The following is a 12,822-nucleotide window of genomic DNA, read 5'->3' as shown; positions in this document are numbered from 1 at the left end:
TGTCCAGACAATCTTACTCCAGTGAAATCTTTAGTCCAAACGCATTAGTACATCTACCACAAACAGCCGTCGCATCGTTTTAAAGATTCATATTTCACTAACACTGAAGTTTTATATCTTTAATTGGGATTAATAAACACCTGCTAGCCGCCATGTTAGAGAGCCGAAGTTTCGATACGTTACTCACTGAGCCAATAGGAGCTTCGAATGGGTTGCCAGGTGACCTCTAGCCAATCACGGCCTGAGCTGAAGTTTTTGTAGTTTCAAGGTAGGAAAAGCGACAGCGCGCGGCCGAGGCACCCTGGGTCTTGTAGTAAAGACACTTCTAAGCCCCACGGCCCTTTGCTTGTACCACAGACTGTAATACATGTACAGAAATGATAAATAAATGGCTCCTATGTGGTCCAATCAATTGAATTGCTTTCGAAGGGTGTTTTATATACAGTATACAGTATACTGTACAGTAAAGTACGTAAAATATTATACAGTAAAGTCTTAAATAGACATTTATGTCTGTGTTCATTATTTTTCTTTTTTATTTGGTAGATTATTTTATCCTATAATAATAATAATAATAATGACCTTAGAGAACATGTGGAAAAAAGGTTTATTTTCTGTGATGTTGTTATATACTGAATTTGGACTATACAAGGCTTCATTCTATGGCCCCACTGCTTTTTTTCCAGCTAATACCTCCCAGTTCTAGCCATCTGCAGCATTTTTTAAAGAAAATATTCAGGCAAACATTAAAAAACATGTTTTATTCTGTGTGTTTAAGCTGATATTATTCAATGACAGAAGCACTACAGTGATTCTGACCATTGAGGAAAAACTGAAAAAGAGTTTTTCTTTCCACATAAGACTATGCATGTACAAAAAAAGTGGAACATGAACGGGTTTCAGTTTACTTTGGGTATTCTTTGGATATGTGTTTTAGATTGATTTTTCAGTAATCCAAAACTACTTTAGGAAAAAAAAAAAGTTGGCAACTACTGACGTGGCTGTTAAAACTTTGACACTGGTTGTCGCATGTCTGTGGGGGTCAAGAAACAGCAGTGTGTGTCTGACTGTTGTGAACCGAGTGACCCTCACAAACACAGCTGCACACTTTGAGACACACAGTCTCCAGCTTTATCCTGGGATCAAGATCAGTGAGGATATCTTCAAGTGAAGACTGGACACAAACGGCACTGACACACACTGTGCTGGGCTGACGCCAACCACAGGAGCCTCTGCTGTGTTTAATTCTGTGGCTCCAGACAAGAGACAGTGACTGACATCTAGTGGTGCCTCAGTGAAGAGGAACTCCTCCCATAGTTAATGTGAAGGGGAGGATAAGGTGACACACTTTTTTAAATGTTTTCTCAAAAAGGGGAAATGAGCCTGAACTAAAACAAAAACTTTATCCATATCTCAAGATATTAACTTACTAAATAATGAAAAAACAAAACTGAAAATACAGTTTCTCCAAACTCTGACGCAGAACATTTTTCATGTGCTATTTTGCATTTTTTGCAAGTCTCTAGTTTTTGCACCTAAGTCCCAAGTACACACTGACAAGGTCCTAAACTCAGTTATGAGTCCTAAGCAAGTCGTAATTTGCCCTTAGCCAAATGTAATGCAATTAATTAATTTAATTATTTGTTTATCATAATTATTTAATTAATTAAAAGAGAGTAATAATATATAAGATTTACAAATCTCATCAATGCTTAAATATGTACTTATTTGTTAAAAGTAGTTATTTTGGAAGTCAGTGCATCTCCATCTGTAATTTTCATCTCACACGTCAATTTAATTTATTTTGTGTTTACCGCCACATAGTTTTTACATGCAAAAATTATATTTGGTATCTGTTTTTGTTTTGTTTTTTTTCGTCTGGGGAATAAAGGGTGGACTTAATAGTGTTAACATTAGCTGACTCAGGAAATAAAGAGAAATGGATTTATTTGTGGCACACCTATTAAATAATGGATTTTAAAATTTTTGGTATTGGGGAAGGTATCAAGTGAAAAGGCTGAAGTCCAAGTGAAGTTATGAGTCAGTGGTGTTGAGGTCAAAGTGTGCTTGCTCATCTTTTTTGATATTGTCAAGTCCTGAAATCTTCAAGTCACTTGAAATCCACAGCTCTGGAGTTTTAGGTGTTTAAGACGTGGTTTTAAATATAAATACATTTGCACTGAGATAACAGCTATAAAAACATTCATCCAAAAATATTTTCAAGCAATACATTTTTTTTTACCATGAAAACACTGTTCTTTCTGATGACCAAAGTTATAGATCCAGCACTGTGTCATGTTCAGGAAAATGGATGCTGCCACTGACTCACTAAAACAAAAAGAGCCCTTTGTTGTAAAGTTTAGTAAAAATATATTTGACAAAAAAAAAATCTTTCTATACAATGTGGTAGTTATAGAAAATAGTCAAAATTAGCATACAAGCATGGCAAAATAAGAACTATTAATTGATCCAATGATGTTTAACCATTATTTAAATCACTATCAGAGGTCTATATTTCGGTCTGTTATTTTTGACGCTGGTAACCAGACGGCTTCCAGGAGGACTCATCGCCTGCACTGTAATGATGCTCCTCCTCTAAAATGTGCATTTCACACACAAACAAAAGCTTTCTTTAAGTGATTTATTCAAACATTCATGTGTATTGTTTTCATTCCATTACAAAGATAAAAATAAAAAACATAATTTTAATGACAAAGAAAAAAAAATCAACAAAGGAGAAAAAGTCTCTGATGTGTACTAAACGTTAATGATCACATGAGCATTCTGTTGTACAGGACATAAAAACTACTACACAAATGTCTTTAGTCAAATCACGCAGACCTGCAGTAGACTGTATCATACATCATCATAAATACAGCTGTTCACCGACCGTCTCACAGCTGTCACAGCTGCTCTAATCTGTGTCAATCTGTTGGATAACAAACACACACTAACTGTTCCTTTATCCATCCAGTAACTTGAGGATGCTTTCCCTCTCCTTCAGGGCCTTCCAGGCCTGGTCCTTCTCCTTCTTGGTTGGAGTGCGTTTCTTCTGCCTGGCTGCCATGATTCGCCGAAATCCCTCCATGACCTCGTTGTCAGACACCCTGACTCTCTGCCTCAGCTCCTGCTTGCGCATCTCCTCTTTCGCCAACCTGTGAGGCAGCACCAAATACAAAGTGAATACATCTGATGCACAGGTTACTTCATGGTAGATATATCGACTGTCCTGTGTCCTCACCGGAGCAGCTCCTGCTTACGCGCTCTGTTGTGAGCACTCAGGGCTTTGAGCTCTGCTTGTCTCTTCTGCAGCTCGGCCAGGACCTCGTCCTCAGAGTCTCCTCCTGGTCCAGGTCGCTCCTCAGAGTCCAGCAGCCCCTGAGCCACCAGCTCCTCTTTGATCCGAGCCTCCAGAGAGCGTGTGTGAGGAACACTGCAGGAGGAAACAAGACCAAAGATGTGAGATAATGTGGGTAAGCTTGTGTTTATTATCCGACGTCAGATTTTGGGGTCATTGTGTGAAATAACTCACGTGTGAACGTGGTTGCCAACATGCTGTGTTATCTAATAAATACCTAAAAGCTTTTCCTTGGCTTCGGGGAGAGGTCCCAGCACCATCCATAGCATCCTTCCCTGAAATGTCAGGTATAGGAGAATCCTCCATGGGTGAAATAATGTTCTCCTAAAGGAAAAAACACAGAGAAAATATATCATCATGTTTCAGCATTTTCACAATATTTAAAACATGAATATTTCATATCTCATTTATCATTTGCATTTTCAAAAGCCACTGTGCATTATTGGAAGTTTCATTCAGGAATGATAAAACTTTAGAAGCTCTTTAACTTGCATTAGCAAATATCAGTTTTATTTAGGTGATAAAAAGATTAATTTTGTAAAGTCCTGTTCAAGGCCAAAAAGTCCTCTCTGCGTCAGCAGGCGGAGGAGGAGTTATTGTTAAATTTAAGACACCTAAAGATATTGGGTTTCTTACATAAATACAACTTTTTCAGGCTTGCGTTAGTTCAATTCTTCACTATGGTTCTGGGATCTTGGGTCATGGGAGTTATTCTAAGAGTGTAGCGGTCCATAATCGGGGCCTCCGTTACTTTCTGGGTTTACATAAATATGCACCACTGTTGGCAGTTTCAGGAGAAGCAGGTTAGGAGCCCTGCGAGGTGCAGTGGAAGGTCTGCACTGCCAGGCTATGGAATAGGCTACTCGATATGGATGACAACAGACTAACCAAAAAAACGATTTAAATGGGATTTACTAATGGAGAATGGAGTGTGGGTAGCGGACATGCATGGCATGTGTTGTAGGTATTCATGAAGGTAAACCTAACTGGGCAGAGATTTGGAGTAAACCAAAGCTATGTACCTGCTGTGAAATTAAAAATGAATATTCCACTAAAAATTATGTCCTGTTTAAAGAGATCACTTTGTGCTCAGATCAGAGCAGGTATACTGCCACTTCATACTGAAACCTGTAGGTACGGAGGGGTGGAAGAAGAAAGTTGATTTTGCCCAGTGCATGACCTTAAAGTAATAGAAAATGAGTATCACTTTGTTCTGTATTGTCCTTTTTATTGGAAAATTCATGAGGATTTTTTTACTAATACAAAAAATGAAGTAGATTTGATAGATATTGATGACTCACAGCGACTGACCTGGCTGTCTGAGAAAGAGACATTTAAGTTAGCAACATATTTAGAGAAAGCTTGGGACATGAGGATGGAAGCATTGTTTCATTAGGGGTACTATGTGTATTAATGCATTTTTATTTGCCATTGTATTTATTCTTTTATTATTATTACTTTTTTAAAATTTCTTTTCTTTGTATAATTTTGTGTCTGTTGTTCAGCTGTAATTATGATTTCTGGCCAGCAATAGCAGAAGCTATCTTCATGTAATGAAATATGTACTGTGGACTATTGTTCCTCTTGTTGTAAAGGTGTCATATAATACCTACACTAAAATAAAAGCATTCATTTATTCAGTCAGATCACATCATACTGACCTCTACAAGGGCCTGGAGCAGACGCTGTGTAAGAGGACCGAAGGGACAACCGTCTTCTGGAGATTCATGCTGGGACTCGGACTTTTTCAACAGGGAGTCCACATCTACAGCAGGTGAACATGAAGAGGAATATTTACAGCAAACATAGCTGTTCTCACGTCTGATACCCCCCCCCGTAGACACTCCTGTATTTTGTGAATGTATTTTCTTTTATTTGTCCTATTTTAACTTTTAAAAAGCCTCCCGTGGACAATTTGTGCAAATTAGTACATTTTTGCAAACACTAAAGAAAGTGCATCTGACTCTTGAGCGTAAATTTATGTTACAATTCTAATACCACTGTGCTGTCTGTACAAAATGAACATATGAAAGCACGATCGAACGAACGAACAGACAAATTAACTAATGTGTATAAATGCATGTGCAGTATGGCAGTATTTTAGTTTTGAATTTGCATACTTTATTAACAAAATAAAAATTAATTCAATTTTTCACTCTGTTGTCATTTACACACACCTAAATTACACACACATGCACAGACCTGAGCTATACATTAAATGGAGAGATGTCAGAGTGAAGGGGCTGTACATGGACAGGGGCCCCAAGCAGGTGGGGGTTCAGTGCCTTGCTCAAGGGAACCTCAGCAGTAGGAGGTAAACTGGCACCTCTCCAGCTACCAGTCTAAGCCACATACTTGGTCCAGATGGGGACTTTAACCAGCAACCCTCCAGTTCCCAAGCCAAGGCCCTGTGGGCTGAGCTACTGCTGCCCCCAGTGTATTTTGGGCAGAATGGCCTATATTCAGTCATATAACACGCAGGCTGCAGTCTTGACTCACCTTTAGCATCCAGCTCAGACAGCGGCCCTCCCATGAGGCTCTTTTTCTTGTCGTTGGCTCGAGCTCCTTCCCTCTGCTCCTCCAGCAGATCTTCCTGAGCCCACCGCTGAGAGTAGTGTTTCCCCAGAGCTGGAATCTACAGTTAACACAGACAATATCAACAAACATCTATAATGACACATTCTACTTAACACAATTAAAAAACAGATTTTGGTCATGCCTTGAGTAAATGAAGGTGAAACATAACAACAGATAGGTATGTATTTGTATGTCATACTTTGAAATACTCAGCCTCATCCTCCGGGGGTTTGAGAAGCTCTTCTAGCAAACGTGTCTCTTCATTTGTAATATCAGCACAATATGGCTCAACTGATGCCCAAAATCTGAAATTAAAAACACATTTTGAAAACAGAGATACCTCCCTAGAACAAACTCATAAATGTTGTTCTTACTATAGCACACTTAGAAGCTGAGTACAATCTGATGGAGTACAAAAATCATGGAGGCAAAGCAAATACGAGACTACGGGACATCATGAAGCGCAGCTGCTTCTGACCTGTTGGGTGCATCGTTTTTAGGTGTGCGGGGAATGTCTTGTGGGTCGTCTGTAAACTCATATTCTTGGACTTTAGGCTGTAGATTTTTGGATTTGGGTCTGCCAGGACCTGGACCTGGACCTGGTGCATGACCGCCTTTGCCGTCCAACTTCTGCTTCTTTGGTTTGTGGCGAGAAGACGCAGCAGGGTCTGGATCTTTTCCCAGCTTCAGAAAGCGTTTGTCTCCCTTCTTGTCCTGCCAGTCTGTCAGGATCTGATGTGAAGGACAGATGGGGAGTTAGCAACCAACAGGGGAGGCAATGGGAACAGTGGTGTATTTGATGCCTTCATCTGGGAAACTCAGACACAGAAAACAGATTCTTGTTAAGTTGCTCATCGCCTTCTTTCCATCTATTTAAAAGAAATCGAGACAATTCGCTCAGGTTTCAAAGGGTCAGCTAAAGAAGAGGGGCCCCCAACTTTCTTCCTCCTACCTGTCTCTGCTCCTCCAGGGCTCGGAGGCGGCGGCTGGCTGAAGACAGGAGTGTCTCCAGCTCCAGCTGCAGGGTGTCCAGCTCCTCAATGCCGATGCCATCGTCCTCTGAGCGGCCGAGCACAGCAGTGTAGCGGGGACAAACCTTGACATGCTCGACAGGCTTGAAGTCGTAGTATTTCAGTGGGGGACAGTCCTTCAGCTCGCTCATGATGCTGCTGTGAGACAGAGACCTGGCAGTGTCTGAATCAACTGACAGAAGGAAATGGACAGGGTGGACAGGACAAGAAGATGAGACACATACAGTGGAGTCCAGCTGTGGTCCTGTGTTATGTGTTTAGCTATCACACACACACACATACATATACACACACACACACACATACACACACACACACGTACATACAGACACACACACGCGCGCACACACACACGCACGCACGTACTGAACAGACTCATTCACGCACGCACACAGATACACGCACACGCAGGTCTGCCTCATAGAGCGCGAGCTTGCTGGGCCCACACTGCCCAAATTACGTTTACATTTTAATAACGGTCATCATAATTTACAGTTTAATACAAAAACACTTTACGTTTTGAAATTAAGATACTTGAATGGTACCAATCAAAAGCAATAATACACATTTTTAAACATTTGGGAGCTACGATATTTACCGTCAGTGAATGGCGTCCATGATGGAAGAAACCATTGAGGTTGAAGGCGGGGTGTTGCTGAGAAACAGTCAAATGAAATTGCAGTCTATTATCAATATAATAATAATTTCAAGGACAAAGTGTATGAGACTTTAGCTTAAAAAAATCTAGGGGCGTGGTCTCAAGCGTCACTACCCGACAAAATAAAACTGAGATTAAAACGGAAAAATATTTCATTGCTACAATGGTATCAGTGGCGCAAACCATAGTGTGTCATGGTGCATAAAAAATATATTACTGCTAAAGCCGTCATTTAGAAATTCAGATACGTCATATTTAGGTTAAAACATTGTAATTTTATATATTTTATTGAGAAAAACAGGCTAAAAAATGTCAAAATAGGTCCTGAACCAACGGCCGATGAGTGATATGTCTCCTGTGCACAAACCGGAATGGACGCGTCGTAGGACATGCTCGATTTATCGAAAACGCACTCCACCCGGGCGGAGTCATACGCGAAAGCAGCTGCATTCGTGTTGTGTGGATGAATCATTCTCTTCAAACGGAGCGTTAAAAAACAAAAACGAGCGCACCCTGTGCGTACCAGACGATGTAGGATTTACGGAAGAGGAGTCCCAGGCGTGGCTGAGGAACTTCCGTCTTTTACGGCACAAAAATGGTAAGTCTCTTGCACCAAATGTATCTTTGTATGTTATTATTTAGCCGCTTATCTCCGTTAACTACGACTACATTTAAGGCGAGGTTAGCTAGCTAACTTCGTGTTTCTCACAGACGAGGTTTTCTGGTCGGCGACAGTGAAATGAGAGGACGGGCATCCTTGTTACGGTTTGCAGAAACTGAAGTGATCGAGCTGTCTTTTCCTCTCGGCCTCTTTTCACATCGTTATTGTGACTGATAGCTCCCCAAAAGCTCTGTCAGTGGACAGTGGGGAAGGTGTGTGTATGTTTGGCGAAAGTAGGGTGATGGAGATGGACGTAAATATTTTGGATCTGCTGCAATGTCGGTCATCTGTCGACTGACGTTAATGCAACTGAAATCATTGACGTTTTTAAGGACCGTGTTTTATTTTAATACTTAATAGTACTATGTTTTTCAGTTATGTGGATCGTAGATGAGCCACTTCATCCCCGCATACAGCTTATTTTTGGCCCCTGATCAAAGCTGACCCTGCAGGTTGAGTCACCACTCAACTAACTGGGAGGTTTAGTGTGAACACTGATTTAAGTATCAAATGCATCCTCCAAAATTTCTTGGGTTTATAGGATACCAAAATTGCAGTCGTATCAGTCAAAAATAAATCATTTCATTACAAATTTTACAGATGATTTTATAGCTTGGTCTTTAACAATATTCTGACTTCTTTCCCAAGCTTGAGCAGGAAAAACTTGCAACAAAAAAAGTTTCCTTCCTGAAGCTCAACTCAAGTTTTTCATATTCATCCAACCAAAAGAAATCGGCGTATAAACTGATGACATTTTTGTAAAAAAAGTACATTTCTCAAGTCATCATACACAGGGCAACAATACAAAAAATGAACCTCATTCTCTATCCACAGACAGCAACTCTGCGCCCCTACTTAAACGCTGTGAGGGCCACACTGCAGGCGGCCCTCTGTCTGGAGAACTTCTCCTCTCAGGTGGTGGAACGTCACAACAAGCCAGAGGTGGAGGTCAGGTAAGTGTTTGGAGCTAGCAGGCTCACTGGTTTGCCTCCTGCATTGCAGTTTCTCCTCTTTTCTCCTGCCCTTGAGCTGTTTGCAGAGCAGCTACAGCTGCCATGCAGGTGCAGGCTTGTGCAAACTTGCATAAGAAAATCCAAGAGGGAAAAAAAATGACACAAGTGTAGGCAGGGCTGCGAAATTAGCCAGCGGGGACTTGCTGCAACCTGTTTTCAGGTGTCTTCCTAATACAGGGAGAAGACAAAGAGTTTTTCATGAAGTCACCATAACTCCTGAGGTCCTATGTAGAGTCTCAAGCACAATAATTTCAGTATCTGTAAAACAAAAGGATTTAAAACTGACAGAACTGTGTTCATTTGTAACGGCTGGACTGTGCTGTGGTTACAGGAGCAGTAAGGAGCTGCTTCTTCAGCCTGTGGTGATCAGCCGTAATGAAAAGGAGAAGGTTCTCATTGAGGGATCCATTAACTCTGTCAGAGTCAGCATCGCTGTCAAACAGGTGATTAAAAGCAGCAGGATTTGACTATTTTTAGCTATGAGCTATTATTATTATTTTTTCCCCTCAAATTCTGATATGCATTAATAAAATCTTCCCCGCAGGCTGATGAGATTGAGAAGATCCTCTGCCACAAGTTCATGCGTTTCATGATGATGAGAGCGGAGAACTTCTTCATTCTGAGGAGGAAACCAGTAGAGGTAAGACAAGAGAGACATTGATGTCAACATGATCTGGGCTTTGTATAAAGGAATTAAAGACAGTGAGTCACAAAAGAGGAATCGGTACAGAGGAAGGATGATTTTAAAAAAGGAACAGCGTGACCATTTAAATACCATCAAAGGGCTGTTCATGCACAGATGTTTTAGAGAGCTGTGTTATCATGAGACTGGAATTTGGAAAAGTTTTGATACAACACCCTGAAAAAACCCCATAAATATTCAAAATTGACATTGAGGGCAAACAATTCCAAATTTTTATTTAAAGATGAATATAACAAGGCTGTAACATGACAATGACGGCTTTTCTCTAATACGACTCTTACTCAAGCACGACTCTAATAAACACAAATAATAAGAGAGAACGAGGAAGCGCAGCTGGCACCGATGTGTCAGTATGTCAGAAATGAAAACCCAAACTGTTTCAAATATTCAGAATTGTTATGTATCAATAAATTAATATTTTTTACAACACTAGTAGAAACTATATACAAACACAACAATCCTCAATATGTACAATGTGGTATTTTGTAATACCTTTTGTCAAATTTCCAAAGTGTTGACCAGTCTCTCCGACTCACTTCTTTGACTGTGATTTCAGGGATATGATATTAGCTTCTTGATTACCAACTTCCACACGGAGCAGATGTACAAACACAAGCTGGTGGACTTTGTCATCCATTTCATGGAGGAGATCGACAAGGAGATCAGCGAGATGAAACTGTCTGTTAATGCCCGGGCTCGTATTGTTGCTGAGGAATTCCTGAAGAACGTAAGAAACTTGTTCTCTGGTTTTATAACTTCAGTTTTACAGTTTTGTTTTTTTCTCTACATCTTCTATATATATGTATGTGTGTACAAATGTCTTTATTGTAAAAGACAGATGTGTTCGCATGGAAAATAATTTGACTTCTCCTCTCCACAGTTCTGATGGCAGTGTTGGTCCCTCACACGCCATAAAAACGCTCCAAAGGGCCAATCAGCACATGAGTGGAGTAAACAGTCAATCAGCAAGGAGATGAGAGGACCATGACCAATCTGGCAGTGACACCCTTTGCACCAGTCTCGAGTATCTCCCTGTACTCATGAGTATCAATGACTGTATATAATGAAATATTTACCAGTTTCATTTTCAGCCACTTAGAACAAATCCCCAAACAAAGGCGGGTCCTTAAAGTATTAATCAAGTTGATAGCCATGAGTACAGGGGCGTCGAGGACGTGTTGTTGCAAACGAAATGGCCAGGTTTTTGTATTTTGGTGTCTGTGAGTCTGTGCGTTCTGTCACTGTTGTTTCAAATTTGTCTCCAAAATTTCTCACACGTTTGCAGAAAGTAGTCTGTGTGGTGTCAAATCACAGACACGGAGAGGAGCTGTCAGAGGCTACCAAAACACATGAATGAAAATAATGAAATATAATAAAACTCTGTTGTTTATACCTTTGGCGTTCTTATTTCAATGCGGTCAGTTGTTCATGGTGAGCGTTTGTGCTGCTGCACTTTTAAGCAGATTTATTCTGCGTCTGAGGAAGTTGATTTTAGTCAGCACTCTGACCACATCTCACCTTATATGCAGTCACTGTTATTTCAGCTGTGAAGAAGAGGAAGTAGTATCGTCATGCTGCTGAATGTGTGTGTACCATTTTAGTTGTGCTCCATTTGGTCACATTTACAATGTGTTCCAACTGATTTGGAGTAGTGAAGTTTGCCCCCACCTCTGAGCCTAACTCCACCCCCTGAATATTTCTGAAAAATGTGAAAAAGTGGGACAAGAGGCGGAGGTGCGAGGAGGCGACGGGGTGGATTTGTGAGGCAAGAGTTGACTAGTTAAAGTTTTGATTAGTGTATCACTAGCGTCTTTGTCAAATTTTAATGACATAGATAAGTCCTAACTAGTTGACTCTTATGTCAGCAATGGTTTTGCAAGATTCAAAGCCGATTTAAGACAGCAGATGGCCGATTAAGCCACTTTCAACCCATGACGTGCTGATTTTTTAAATAAAATTTGGTAAGAAATATTAACATTAACATCGGCACTGATCTCACAGATCCTTAAAAGTCTTTAAAATGTTTAAATCAGTCTTTCAAAAGTCTTTCATGTGCATGAGGAAGTCAGAGGAGAAGCCTTAATGGCATCATTTTGATTTTAAAAAAGGAGAAAATGGACAGATACTAGATGGGATCCTGAGGGTCTCTGAAATTTTCAGTTTGTGAATTTGTGCGGGGAAAAATCTAAGGCCTTGAAACTTTTAGAAAACAGACATTGATAGACAAAGGTTGTTAAAAGTGCTCAAATGTATGCATTTAGTTAAAAATAGACTCCCCATCTCTGTCCCTCAACCTTCATGTTTTTTTTTTGTCTTGCTGTGTTAAAGAAGTCAAGAGGCCGCAGTCTGTCATCACTGTAACACCTCAGAGATGTTCACACATCCAGGCCTCCTTCTTTTTAATTGTCTGTGAGCTCCTGTAAAGCCTGCTACTTTATTATAAAAATGACCACTGTTGCAATGCAGTGTTGGGTCCTTGAATTCGAGGGAATAAGGCCTGGAAAGTTCTTGAATTGGATGTGTGAAAAAAGTGTGGGAACCCTGAGCAGATCAAATTATTTTCTGGACACTCACTGCTGATGATCATATATTTACATTGTGCCAGTTTATGTGTTTGATTCTGATCATGCAGCCTCCACCTCATTATGCGCCACCTGTCCCTCACTTTAGGAAACCCACATGGGACAGAGAGACAAAGAAAAGCCTCATTCAACCTCCATCCGTTGACCAGTTCACCCAACACATTATTGTGCCAATGCACTCCACCGACACCTCCACATGTTCTCAATAAATAACAGCTGAGACAATCAGTCATTCAGTT

At 40.5% G+C, this 12,822-nt stretch overlaps 2 protein-coding genes across 2 annotated transcripts; one reads left to right on the top strand and one right to left on the bottom strand.

Moving 5' to 3' along the window:
* Positions 1–2,627: 2,627 nt before the first annotated feature.
* tada3l (transcriptional adaptor 3 (NGG1 homolog, yeast)-like) lies at positions 2,628–7,979 on the bottom strand. Its single transcript, XM_042503002.2, has 9 exons — positions 7,565–7,979; positions 6,888–7,138; positions 6,414–6,667; positions 6,135–6,240; positions 5,858–5,993; positions 5,020–5,123; positions 3,576–3,682; positions 3,242–3,433; positions 2,628–3,155 (listed from the first exon to the last, which is right to left on the bottom strand). The coding sequence occupies exons 2-9, from the start codon at positions 7,095–7,097 to the stop codon at positions 2,963–2,965; spliced, it is 1,302 nt and encodes a 433-aa protein (XP_042358936.2). The 5' UTR covers positions 7,098–7,138; positions 7,565–7,979; the 3' UTR covers positions 2,628–2,962.
* On the top strand, positions 7,964–11,393 carry LOC121955168 (actin-related protein 2/3 complex subunit 4). Its single transcript, XM_088090190.1, has 7 exons — positions 7,964–8,222; positions 8,463–8,497; positions 9,120–9,238; positions 9,630–9,741; positions 9,843–9,938; positions 10,558–10,728; positions 10,882–11,393. The coding sequence occupies exons 1-7, from the start codon at positions 7,964–7,966 to the stop codon at positions 10,885–10,887; spliced, it is 798 nt and encodes a 265-aa protein (XP_087946316.1). The 3' UTR covers positions 10,888–11,393.
* Positions 11,394–12,822: the final 1,429 nt, after the last annotated feature.

The sequence above is a fragment of the Plectropomus leopardus genome, chromosome 2 (assembly GCF_026936395.1).
Source record: "Plectropomus leopardus strain MGB_pleo_1.0 chromosome 2, ASM2693639v1, whole genome shotgun sequence".
NCBI classification, from domain to species: domain Eukaryota; kingdom Metazoa; phylum Chordata; class Actinopteri; order Perciformes; family Serranidae; genus Plectropomus; species Plectropomus leopardus.
This window is presented reverse-complemented; position numbering and strand designations above follow the sequence as displayed.

Bases quoted from the DNA above. Each gene is read 5' to 3' on its own strand.
- tada3l (XM_042503002.2), bottom strand. From the start codon at position 7,097: ATGAGCGAGCTGAAGGACTGTCCCCCACTGAAATACTACGACTTCAAG. The intron at 6,241-6,413 runs GTCAGAAGCAGC...TTTTAATTTCAG, and splicing joins AAAAACGATGCACCCAACAG to ATTTTGGGCATCAGTTGAGC. The intron at 3,156-3,241 runs GTGAGGACACAG...GCTGCCTCACAG, and splicing joins CGTAAGCAGGAGCTGCTCCG to GTTGGCGAAAGAGGAGATGC.
- LOC121955168 (XM_088090190.1), top strand. From the start codon at position 7,964: ATGAGTGATATGTCTCCTGTGCACAAACCGGAATGGACGCGTCGTAGG. The intron at 8,223-8,462 runs GTAAGTCTCTTG...TGTGACTGATAG, and splicing joins TCTTTTACGGCACAAAAATG to CTCCCCAAAAGCTCTGTCAG. The intron at 9,239-9,629 runs GTAAGTGTTTGG...CTGTGGTTACAG, and splicing joins AAGCCAGAGGTGGAGGTCAG to GAGCAGTAAGGAGCTGCTTC.